This window comes from Mustela lutreola, chromosome 7 (assembly GCF_030435805.1).
Source record: "Mustela lutreola isolate mMusLut2 chromosome 7, mMusLut2.pri, whole genome shotgun sequence".
NCBI lineage: Eukaryota > Metazoa > Chordata > Mammalia > Carnivora > Mustelidae > Mustela > Mustela lutreola.
This window is the reverse complement of record NC_081296.1, coordinates 137,104,528-137,116,721: the sequence shown is the minus strand read 5'-3', so window position 1 is coordinate 137,116,721 and position 12,194 is coordinate 137,104,528. Positions and strand designations below refer to the sequence as shown.

General features: G+C 51.1%; 1 protein-coding gene across 1 annotated transcript in view; it reads left to right on the top strand.

Moving 5' to 3' along the window:
- Positions 1-11,797, top strand: part of IFT43 (intraflagellar transport 43) — a 79,646-nt gene extending 67,849 nt beyond the window's left edge. The window contains exons 6-9 of the mRNA XM_059182745.1: positions 10,420-10,492; positions 10,743-10,818; positions 11,274-11,336; positions 11,524-11,797. Of these exons, the coding sequence (XP_059038728.1) occupies positions 10,420-10,492; positions 10,743-10,818; positions 11,274-11,336; positions 11,524-11,643 (332 nt within the window). The 3' untranslated portion in view covers positions 11,644-11,797. The remainder of the gene's footprint in view (positions 1-10,419; positions 10,493-10,742; positions 10,819-11,273; positions 11,337-11,523) is intronic.
- Positions 11,798-12,194: the final 397 nt, after the last annotated feature.

Sequence of the window (12,194 nt, the reverse complement as noted above, 5' to 3'; positions counted from 1 at the left end):
AGAGGCAGAATGGGGAATGCAAACGAAAGCCAGGTGCCGTGGGTGCACACTTGTTTTAAATGAGGCAGGTTGTAGTCCCACCCCTTCAGGAACACACAGACACACAGACACAGACACACGCACACACACACACAGACTGCTCCGTCAGCATTCTGTCATGCTATCGTCAGCTTGGAGGGATGTGATTAACAATAAATCATCCAACATTAAGCACTGACCAAAGTAAAAGAGACCTAAATCTCCCTGAAATCATTCTAGAGATCAGGGTATTTATTCTGTAACTCCCTGGGTTCCATCCTGGATGAATCCAGAAGACAGGCTCATGATAGGGCAGAGCTAATCCCATTTAGTTTCACAGGACCAGTGGAGGAGTGTTCCAGCGTTCGGGGAGAGGCCCGGGTACATCCCACAGGTGCGAAGGGAGTGGGCGAGTGAGGAATCGGGGGCCCTGCACGCAGCAGACAGGCCCGCTTTGGTGAGAACCACTTCCCCCAGGGAGCTGGTAGATGACTTGGGGTTTTATCTGCCTAGAAAGAAATAGGGGCTCCGTTTTCTAGGATGCCTCTTTGAAAAGAGGGAGACTACGCATCGGCACTCTGTTCTCTGCGTGTAAGAAGTCAGTGTCGTGGAGTTGTTCCAAATAGTGTCTATAAGCAAACACCCAGCCCGTTGTGCCCTGGGATAGCGGGAGACTCTTCTCCCAAGTGGGTGGCCCAGGTTTGAAGTCTGACAGCCAGGTGTGTCACTGAGGTGAAATAGGAAGGGACAGCCTGTGCTTGGAGGTTGGACTCGGTGCCCCTCTTAGCCATCACTTGGAGAAGTCTTTTCCTTCTGACACATCACACAGGGAAATTCATTTCTAAAGAAGGGTTAGGTCTAGTGGAAGTCGAGGGGCGAGGTAACGGGGACTGTCTTACCCTAGCAAGAGAAGAACTTGATGTGGCCACATGGTAGATCTTCCTCTTCAGCGTTAGGGTCTCCCAGTTTTCCAAAAGTTCACAGATGTGGAGTCCGTGTGTGCATGAGTGTGTATGTGCGTGTGTTCTCGTCTATATATACACACAGGAGGACACAGACTGGGAATGTGATTCCTGAGTCCATAAGTGTGGTTGACGGACTAGGTTTACCTAAAAGACCCTTTAAGAGAAAGCTCTTGAAAGATGATTACAGAATTGAGACACCATCATTTAAAAGTGCCCGAGGCAAACGCCTTTGAAAATTGCAGCAGTGGAGGGACAGAGAAAGAACCACATAGCCCTTGATTGTTGCGCTGTTCCCTCAGGACCCGTTCTCCCCCTCCCCCTCTGTTTCTCATCTGATAAGAGCGAGAGCAGCACTAAGACTCCTCATCTATCTTATGAAAATCCGATTCGGAATGGCTGTGATCAAAACCAGCTGGCTGTCACCAGCAGTGGCCTCGCGCGGAGGGAACCGCTCAGAAGCGTTCCGTATGTGGGAGTGTCACGGGTGGCACCGATCAAAGTAGCATTTTTTTAATAAATATATATAAGGAAAAATACAAAACCTAAGGATTTAGAATAAAAGCGGTGTAGTTTGTCTTGTTTTTTTCAGTGTAACACGAAGAGGATGAAATAGAATCAGATATGCCTGGTTTCTTACATCCGCACTTCCACGGGCTGCTCGGAGAAGGCGCTCCGTGTCACGTTAATGCTGTCTTGCTCATCTTGGGCCTTATTGAAGAGTGGAAAGTTCCTCAGTCTCCATTCCTTTCAGCCACTTTTTGCTCATCACTTTCAAAGTCCTTTACCCCTCCTTGTCCTTAACACATCTGTGCAGATCAAAGCTGGAACCGCCAGCAAGCTCTAAGAGCCGTTTGAGTGGTAGAGAGCATTCCTCTTCCTTGTTCATTTCCTTCAACCGCCAGCGACCCGTGGTGTGACGTTCCCTAGAGGCCACCTCACAGGTGGCAGTGGAGTCCTCCCAGTGTTGGGCTCCTGGGCTGAATGGGATCTTTCTCTATAGAGAACCCTTGTTGGGCCATGCGAGCCTTGTTGGGTCTCTCACGAGCGCCACCTTTGAATAGCTCCAAAGGCTCAGTCCTGGTTGAGGACCTTTTGCGTTGCTGATAATGATTCTTCCAAGCACTCAGTGCCCTTGGGTGAGGAGATGTGGAAAATCTCATTCTGGGGTGTTGCATTCCTGGCTCCTTCAGATACATCCTAACTAATCCCTCTGTGGGTCATATGAGGAGGTCAGGCTGTCACACACCATAATCTACCATGTGCTGGATTGCCACTCTTAGCAAAGCCCCTTCTCTGCCCGTGGTCCAGCCAGCACCACAGCATATGGAGGCCCAGCTGATCCCAGAAACTAAGTCAGTCCAAACCTTCCTCGTCAAACCATCGTCAGCCATGAGAGTCCCCACAGCTTGGAGGGCCATGAGGAACAATCAGCTATTCTGATCTTAAGGTCTGTGATCTCCTTCCCTGGCAACATTTAGAGAGATGCAGTTGGGCAGGAACACAGAGGCATTTCAACCTGCGGGACACGAATGAACATCCCTCTACCCCAGCACCCCCCCCCAAACTGGCACCCCAGGATGGGGCACCTTTTCTTTCGGTCTGTCACACACTTCCTCGGGGACCTGCTCGTGCACTGCTCCAGAGTAGACACCGGCTCCGCCTTGCCTGTTCCTCAGCGTTTGTGGTGTGGGTCTCTAGCCAGGATCCCAGTTACCAGACCCCTTTCCCTGGCCTGCCGTGTCCGCTGCCTCTCTCCTCCCCTGCCAGTAGCGATTCCGGGCGGGGCCTGGTTTCGATCAGGTGGTCACAGGGAAAAGTCTTCACACAGCGGACCTGCCAGGGACCTGCAGCTGTGTTTTTGCCCCTCAAACCCTGACTTGGGGAGTGCGAGGGACGGATGGTTACAGGGCCCAGGCGCGCTCAGGAGTTCCTCTGAGACCGGCTCTTTCTCTTGTTCCTTCGGGTGTTTGAAGCCTGTTGCCTACTGCTTTCCCCTTTTCTTCTCTCTTTTCAAAAATTCTCCATTTTTTCACTTAGAAAAAAAATTATTTATACGATTGAGATCCGCTAATTAAAGCCATTTTCTGGTATTTGGTTACTGGAGCGTTTGATGTCTCTCTGACAAGACCATGAAATGCACGGTGTGTCCACAGGGACAGAATTTGCTGAACACGGCTCTTTGTAAATGAGGGGACACAGTGTCGCAGCAGCTCATGAATATGGAATGCCCATGATGCCACCTCAGTGGACTTGGGAACACAGATGAATCCTGTCATGTGCTAAATGAGACCAATTTCTTTCACTTAACTTCATCTTCAATCAGACCTTCTTCCATTTGCCTGTTTAAAATTCCCCATACGTGATGCAGAAGGTAACAGCATTCAGTAAAACAAAGTTTTGCAGCTGCAGAGAAAAATCATAATGATCTCTGGTCTAAAGTTGCCATCTCCCAAAAACATGGACATTGTTTCACTTTCGGGCTCTGCTGAGGTCTTTTAACTTTGGGCACAGAATTAGGGGTTGTGTGGACCACTCTTCCTGCGGTGTCCTTAAGCAGTATGTCTAGATTCCTTTCATGTGGATTGGTTATTGAACTTGGCTATGGACGGTGGATGTGGGCCATTAAGAGCCCGTGGATGCTTTGTAAGTGGGAAAGGTCACTGCGCGGGAAAGCAGCCCTGGGAAGAGAGTGCCTGTAGCCAAGCAGGGACTTTGCCCTGGGGAGCTTAGTTAGAGGACAGAGTGAGAGGTCATCAGAAGGAACACGGACGAACTTGCCAGGTAGGCCAAACGCTTGGATCCTTTACTAAGGTGTCAAGGCAAGAAAGTGCTTGAGTATAGAAGAGACTTTCTGGGGGCGCCTGGGTGGCTCAGTGGGTTAAGCCGCTGCCTTCGGCTCAGGTCATGATCTCGGGGTCCTGGGATCGAGTCCCACATCGGGCTCTCTGCTCAGCGGGGAGCCTGCTTCCTCCTCTCTCTCTCTGCCTCTCTGCCTACTTGTGATCTCTGTCTGTCAAATAAATAAATAAAATCTTTAAAAAAAAAAAAAAAGAAGAGACTTTCTGTAGCTCTCCAGAAACCCTTGTGGTTACAACCAGGAAATCCCATTCAGAAATCCCCAACCAAGAAAGTCAGCAAAGAGTAGACCCTCAAGGGACACAGAGAGGTAAGGCTCCCTGGGGGACCCAGGGTCCAGATTAGGGGGCCTCCTTTGTTCTCTCCTTCTTGCAGAATTCAGAGTGATGCTCCAGGTAAAGAGCCCGAGTTACACTTAGGGTGTACTCAAGGGTACCCCTGCATGCTGAGTCCGGTCTTCAAAAATCACTTTCTCTTTCCGGTTGTACCAAAACAGGCCAACAACATGTGGGTTTGAATGCGGGCTATCTCCGAATTGTCACGGAGATCTGGAGCCCGCTTTATTGGAAGAGGCAGGCTGGCCTCTTACTGTCAGGCCACAGGGGCTGAAAAGGAGCCCTCTGGGACTTTACTGGATAGTTAGCTTTTTAGTGTGCGTGTATGATGATATTATCCATAACAAATGTATTTCAGGGCAAATGGCAGCTTCTCACATCTTTGAAACCAGTTGTAATCGATCTATAGGTGTTCCCACGTGCTTCTGTTATTTATATCAGCACCCCTTCATTCTGTGGTTTCGTCTGGTAGTCGGTTTGTTGGGGCAGATCTGTTGGCAGACTAGCACTCTGGCATCATAATGAGTTTCCCATTTGGCAGTCTCTCTCTTGGAAGTAAGTTCTTACTGTTGTTGTATATTAATAAACCTTTCCTGGGGGCTTCCAGAAAGTGGAGTGATACAGGAGGGGGCACTCCAGAAATCCCAAGAAGAAAGAAAACATTGGGAAGTTGGCAAAGAGTAGTGTGACCCAGCCTCAGGATGGAAGCCCAGTGGTCCATATGGACCGAATTTGAATGACTCCCCCCCTGTAACTTTGTGCTGGCTCATCCGTTGTTTCTTGCATGTGCCCAGGCCCTTCCCAGCTAGGCCTTGCAGCTGTCAAGGGAGGCAGAACCTTTGCTGTGATGTTATCAAGTCCAGGCATTATCCAAGGATTGTGCTTGGTTGTGTATTAAATGAATCCTACTCAGGCAACTTTTAAGGCTCGGTAGCACTTACACCATAATTGGAACGATCCAGAGAAGATGGGCGTGGCCCTTCCCTGCGTGGGCCTTTCAGATTCGAGGGGCGTCTGTCTATTCAGTTCTCTTTGGCTCTTCTTTGGTTTGATGGTCCTTGGGAAGACAGTGACTGGGATGTGCTTTTCGCCCTCAGCTAGTTCACCATATAGGGGACAGATGTAGGGCAAATTTCACTTACTCTACCTGTTACAAGGTGGTGAGGTTAACCCCGTGGCCCTAAATAAACTATAATGGAAAGCCAAAGTAGAAAGCTCTGAATTCTGCCTGTTGGATTCCAAGGTGATTCTACAAAGGAAGGGATGTACATTTTCCTGATTCTGCTTTTATGATTACTATTTCTTTATGTGTAGTTTTCCCTTTGCAGTGTTGCCATGTGTCATCAATGTTGGTTTCCCCTGAAGCGCCCCAGAAGGGGTCTTGCATAGAGCAAGCACCCAGTCCATGTTTCCTGGCTGGTTGGTGCGGGGCCTTCCTCACCTGGCATCAGGCGCGCTCTCTCCTGCCTCACCCCATGCCGCTCTCCCCGGGGCCCCTGTGCCGACCCCACTGGCCTTGCTCCAGTTTCTGCAGTGTTGCAAGTTACTTCTTACCTCATAGTGCCTTTGCCAATGCCATCCCTGCCTGGTGTAATCCTGTCTATCCTTTGGCTTTGAGCTATATCGTCCCTAATTCAGAGACCTTTCCCAACTCCCCAGCCCCTCTTCCAAAGTTCTTAAATGAGGTCTTCTCTGAACCGGATTAAATGCATTAGGAGGCACCAGTTAGCAGAATACTAGGTGGTCATTTAAAAGAATGACATCTATCAGTGTACTGATGAGGAAAGAGAAAGCAAGTTGCAGAAGATTACATGTGTAAAGCGATCCCCTTTGCAGACATTCTTTAAAGGACATCCGTGCTGCGGGAGGCATGCGTTCTTTTCGGTAAATATATAGGAGAAATTGTTAATAGCACCTCTAGGGAGACAGACTGGGCTCATAGAAGATGAGGAAATTTTTCACTTTAAACTTATCTGTAGCATCTGAATTATTATCACATATGATATTTTACCTTTTGAACATAAGACAATTAGTTGTTTCAGCCCCGTTTTTTTCCAGTGCTCCGTGAAGACAGGGACTGTGTTTCCTTTGCTGTTGTCACTGGCCCCGTGAGCTTCGCACCTGCAAGTAGCGACACTCCATCAGCGCTCCTTGAAGGAAGGACTGAGTAAATGAATAGACAAGCAAGCAAATGCGGTTTCCCCACCGTGTGGCTAACCGGTTGACAAACAGGGCAGAAAGGCAGGTTGAGTCAGCAGGAGACACGGCTAACAGAAGAGGCAGGGAGAAGTGCAGAGAGCAAAGAAAACCCGTGGCGTTGAAGGGGTCAGAGCTGGGAAGGATAGAAGCACGTGGTGGCACGTGGGAGGGGTGGGGGCGGTCTGGGTGAGGAGGCGCTGCCTGTCTGCGGGGCTGAGATGGAGGAGGAGGGCACCCACTCCCGTGGCCCTGGAGGCATCCTAGCCCTCCCGCCTTGCTCCCCTTTCCTCAGACTGTTTGAGGCACTCCGTCACCTCCAGGAGGCTGAGTGAGTTAAGACATGGGCAACGGGGCTCTGGCATCAGTGCGCTCTCTCCATTCTGTTCCATGGGGCTTTGCTGGAGGGAAGTAGCAAGTAGGAGCATAGGGGGAGGGAGGGTATTTCAGTGGTTTGTGCTGATTGGAATCAAGAGAAGTACCCAGAACTGGGGACCATGAGTCTCAGGCAGAGTAACAGCTGCCCAGGCTCATCCCTCTGCGAAGAAAGCACAGTGGGTGGAGAGGATGAGCTCACGGGTTACAGCAGGACAGAGCTGGAAGCCCAGCACTGTCCATTATCGATGATCTCAGGTCATGAAGCTGCCTCCTCTGCTGAGCCTCACTGTTCTCGCCTGCAAACTGGGCTAAACTAAAGGAGAAGATGAAAGTAGAGCCATATAGTTTCTCCCAGGCTCAACACTTTATCTGTTAATTACGCACTGAACACAGTGATGGGTACTTTATAAAGACGATTGCATTTCATACTTACGGTGACCATGTGAGGTGGGTGTAATTATGATCCCCGTTTTACACATGAAGCAGCTGAGGCACGGAGAGGCTAAATTCACGCAGCTGGTAAAGGGGAAGCCAGGATTGAAAGCCAGCCTCCCTGTCTCCGGAGCCTGTGCCCTTAACCGTGGCGTGGGCGTCCTGCCTGTATAATTAACCTACTCACTGTTTCCCTTCCCGTTCTTCCTCTTGGTAGCACGAACAGAATGAGAATGAAGTTCCTGGAACTATTAATTTTTTTTTAAAGATTTTTATTTATTTATTTGACAGAGATCACAAGTAGGCAGAGAGGCAGGCAGAGAGAGAGGAGGAAGCAGGCTCCCCGCTGAGTAGAGAGTCCAATGCGGGGCTTGGTCCTAAGACCCTGGGATTATGACCGGAGCCGAAGGCAGAGGCTTTAACCCACTGAGCCCCCCAGGTGCCCCTAATTTTTTTTAAATAGTGGTAGCTTTTCAGCGAGAGCAGACCCCCGTGTTCCTCTTCCTGGCTGTTAAAATCACATGCTATTTTATTTTATTTAAATTTTTTTTTTAATCTGAGCACAGTTGACAAAGAAGTGTTGTGTTAGTTACATTCTGAGATTTCAGTCTGACATCGTGAATCAGCCTGGGTCCCCAGTCCAGACATGTAGGTCAAACAGCGGTAACTGAAATGTCCACGTGGATAGTCTGGTGAAGCAGATTTCTCAGGTCCATTTTCTTTTCCTAGGTTTGTTCATGGATGTGTGTGTGTGTGTTGAGGGGAAGGTGAGAAGGGGAGAGAGGCAAGACGAAAATTTCCAAGAACAAATTACATATACGTAAGCCCTTGTCCGTGGTAGGAAACCAGAACTGTGAAATTGTGAAGTTTTTTGAAGTTTGCCCCAAACCGGCTCCTTGGCCACCTGTTCCATGGGGGCCGGGAGTTGGACGGCCCCACTCTGCTGCGATGGCTCAAGCTGTCACTGCACCGGAATGTTCCAGCTCGCCTCGGCCTGGCTGTCATCGCTGGCTCTGTCCCACTCAGGCGGTTCACCGGGTTCTGTTGGGCACCAGGCTTCCAATTAGAGAGAAATCCCACTGTGTGGCCAGCCTCACCAGTGCCACTCTGAGAGGCCCCTTTGCCAAGGCCCAGGCTGACCTCTGATCTGTCACAGATGGGCCAGTCCCACACTCCTTTGTGCGCATTTGGAGGAGGGGGTGGGGCTGAAGAGGGAAGCCCACAGGGAGTCCGAGTGGACATTGGGCAGAAGTGCAGTTCCTCAGAGCTGGGAGACACTGGGCAGAGTTGACAGGACCCAAATGCTAGTGCTGTGGAGGGAAAGGGGACTTGGGGAAGACCCCGTCCTGAGCTCTAAACCCAGCGTGGGGCCTCCTCTTACCACCTTCTGAATATTCATCTCAGGCTGGACTCCACACCCGAGGAGGAGCGACAGGAGCCGCTAACTGGCTCCTTCCAAAACTGTCACCTTGCTGATGGCGTGTGGCACAGCCGGCTTCCTCCCTGCCCGGCCGTAGGCTCTGCGCTGTCTCTGCAGCCTGGGAGCCCCCCTCGGCCCGGGCTCAGGGACGGTCCTGTCAGCAGCTCTCACCATGGACGGTATTAATCACGCAGAGCCAGAGTGAATGAGAAAGCTAAATTCCGATTAGCATAAGAGATAGAATCTTGGAGAACTCCTCTAATTCCCCAGCAGGACGGAGACAGAGACTCTGAGTTCTGCACAGCTGCTCTCTGGACAGAGGACTGGCTGAACGTGGTTCATTATTTTGGGGGTGGCGTGCGTGTGTTCTCTATTTCCCCTATCAGCCGTTTCTTTTCTAAACCTCTTTTTATTAATTTTTATTCATTCATTTTTATTATTTATTAACCACTCTCTTTCTCTCTTGGTCTTGTTTTCTGTGTCTCTGTCTCTCCCCCGTGCACTTCCTTCCTTTCTCTCCAGGTTCAGTATCTGTAACTCCCTAGTCAGAAGCAACGACCAAACGACCTTGACATTTCTATACTCGGCCTTAGCTGGCCTAGACCCATGGCAAAGCCTAAAGAACGAATAGCCCGAAAGTGGCAGAGGTCTTCCCAGATGTTCTTGGAACGATGCTGCGTATTTAAAAATAAAATTGAATTCAATCCATGGAAGCAAAAATGAACGGTTTCTTCACTATTCTGTCCTCTCTGGGGCGTTCCCCCCTTTATTGTTTGCAGCTGGATTGGGAATTCTAGGATTCTCTCTCTCCACGTGGCCTTCCCCCCCCCCCCGCCCCTTTTCTTTTTTAACTCGCAACTGGTTAAAGCAAACAAAACCCCGCCTCTAGCCAGTGATGCTCATTTGGAAAAGGAAGTGCTACTTTAGGGGGTTAGATGGTCCCCATGACAAGACAGGCCATTTCCAGCAAGTCTTCACCATTACATTGCTATCTCTTGGCTTCTCCGTTCACATGACTTTGTTCGTCTGATAAGAGAAGTGGCCTTGTGTGTCCTCCTGTGTCCTCCTGTGTCTGCATGTCTGCCTCATATAGAGGGTTTGAAGAAGGGAGAGATCTCTGTGACACCACAAGAGAAGTGTCATCTTTAGAATCAGCATTGTTGATTCTACCAGATCTGGCAAGTGGAGACTCCCGGGGACACCGCTGGGGAGCCGGTCATATCCTTAGGTGTAAAGTGTCCTTCAGAGTCAGGCTCAGGGCCCTGACAGCTATGATGATGGCAAAAATTCTGATGAGCTAATGCACGTGTGGACCTTGGTCATGAGGCAGTCACTCATAGTGACGTCCACGTCATGTCACAGCACGTTCCTCTGTCTCTGGCCAGGGCGGGCTCATTCACCGGCTCCTGCAACACAGACTTCCCTGAGCACAGTCTGGGACTCTCTTCTCCTTTCTTTGCATCTCCCCTTGGGAGAGCCATTCCAAGAGCTCCAGACCTGGAGAATACATCAGGATCCCCAAAGACATCTTGGGAAAAAATACAAAATCCTGAGCCCCGCCAAGGAGATTCTCCTCCAGCAGGCGCTGGGGTAGGGCCTGGGATTCTGAAGTCTGTCTTTGACTTTGTGCTTCAGGACCACACAGCCCAAGCCTGGGAACCCCTGGAGGCCAGAGACTGTGTCCAAGTGCCCATTCTACTCCCAGCCCACAGCCCCACACCTGGCTCTTTGAAGGCGATAAATTATACACCGAGAAGTGGGCCAGGCCAGGGCCCTCACTGTCTGTCCTGCTGACCTCTTGCTTCTCTTCTCTTTGCAGACATCCCTGTTATTCCAGATCTGGAAGAAGTACAGGAAGAAGATTTTGCTTTGCAGGTGGCCGCCCCTCCCAGGTACACTGAGCATGAAGTTAGTGGGAGGCAGAGAACATGTGAATTCATACATTCCAAATCCCATGTACAGTGGTGCTGCTCCCTGAGTGGAGATGGGGAATTTCTGGTGATGGGCTCCCGTTTTGCTAGGCATAGTCCTTCTACTTTGGTCCCTCCCAGCTACCTAGGAGGCTCTGGGGATGGTGGCCCCAAGGCTCTCCTGAATCTGGTCCCGCCTGGGGTTCCACCTCACCTTCTCTCTTTCACACAGCGTCCAGGTAAACCGGGTGATGACCTACCGTGACCTTGACAATGACCTCATGAAGTACTCAGCCTTTCAGACCTTGGTGAGTGGAACTGTTTTCAGTCAGAGGGCAGGCTCCAGGCAGCATCTCCTCCACAGAGCTCTGAGGCCACCTGGTGGGGCCATCGTCCTTGGGTATCTGGGGTCCCTAGACCCAGCCTACCCCAGTGTCTCTCAGGGCCAGGCTCCCACCCTCCTCCACGGCTGCCCACTGGCATTGGTAGACACTGAGGCCCAATAGATCTGCCGCTGTAATGCCCTGCCCTCTTGGTGTTGACCTTCCTGCAAAGAATGCCCAGCCTGCAGGAGGTTATGGTGGTCCCGCCTCCCTCGGTGGCTGTGCGGTCCCCTCACATGTTTACTCTTTAAGGCATTTCTGTAGGTCTGGGTTGGGAAGCCCCACCACGTACACCCTGACCCACTTAGCAAGAGATGGTTGTCCGGAGGTCCCCTGGGGTGCACAAGTTGGTGTACACGTTTGTTTGTTTGCATTCACAGGATGGAGAGATCGACCTGAAGCTCCTCACCAAAGTCCTTGCACCAGAGCATGAAGTCCGAGAGGTAAGTAGCCACAGGATCTCCTTCTCCGGGCTGTGTCCTTTCTGCGGCCAGCTGGCTCCCCAGCATGAGCGCGGCCTTCCTGTGGCGCACGGGGCGGTGGGGGTGAGATGGGGGGGTGCAGGGGAGGTCGGCTGTGACAGAGGGAAAAGGTCTCCTTCCTGTGACCCAGCAATACCTCTTCTGGCAGGATGACGTCAGCTGGGACTGGGACCGTCTGTACACCGAGGTATCCTCTGAGCTCCTCACCGAGTGGGACCTGCTGCAGGCGGAGAAGGACGAGCCCGTGGGACAGCCCGCGCGTCCCTGAGCCCTGGGTCCACAGCCTGCTCTTCCCGCACAGAGTCATTTCTGCTTTGGACTTAAAGAAAAGGCCAGAAGCCTAAACCTAGAGAAGCTTGCAAGCAGCTTAGAATTTTTCTATGCAATATTTTGTAATAAAAATACTTATTTTCAGTAGACCACATGGGATCATTCCGTTGTCATAAATTACTTTATTCTGTGGCCATCTCTTCCATTTCTTTCCAGCACCTCTTGGAAAGATTCATCAAGAGTGAAGGAGGGCGGCTTTTAAAGAGTCTGACAGGTACGCCAGCGGCCGTTGAAGAGCGTGAGGGAAAGCTGGGCTCGGGGAGACGAACGGTGCTGCTCCTGGACGCCATTCGCTCCACAGGGGCCACAGCATTTGCCCGGAGCATCCATCTCCTTGTGAGCACCTCGGCGCAGGGGTCCCGGAGGTTGCCAGCTGCCAGGGTCCAGGGAGGGCCTGGCGGGGTGTCGCTTACGTCGGCGAAGCTGCACCATCTTCACGCTGGCAGGCGGCTTCGCTGAGGAGACAGCAAGGAGTGGGTGTGATAAGGT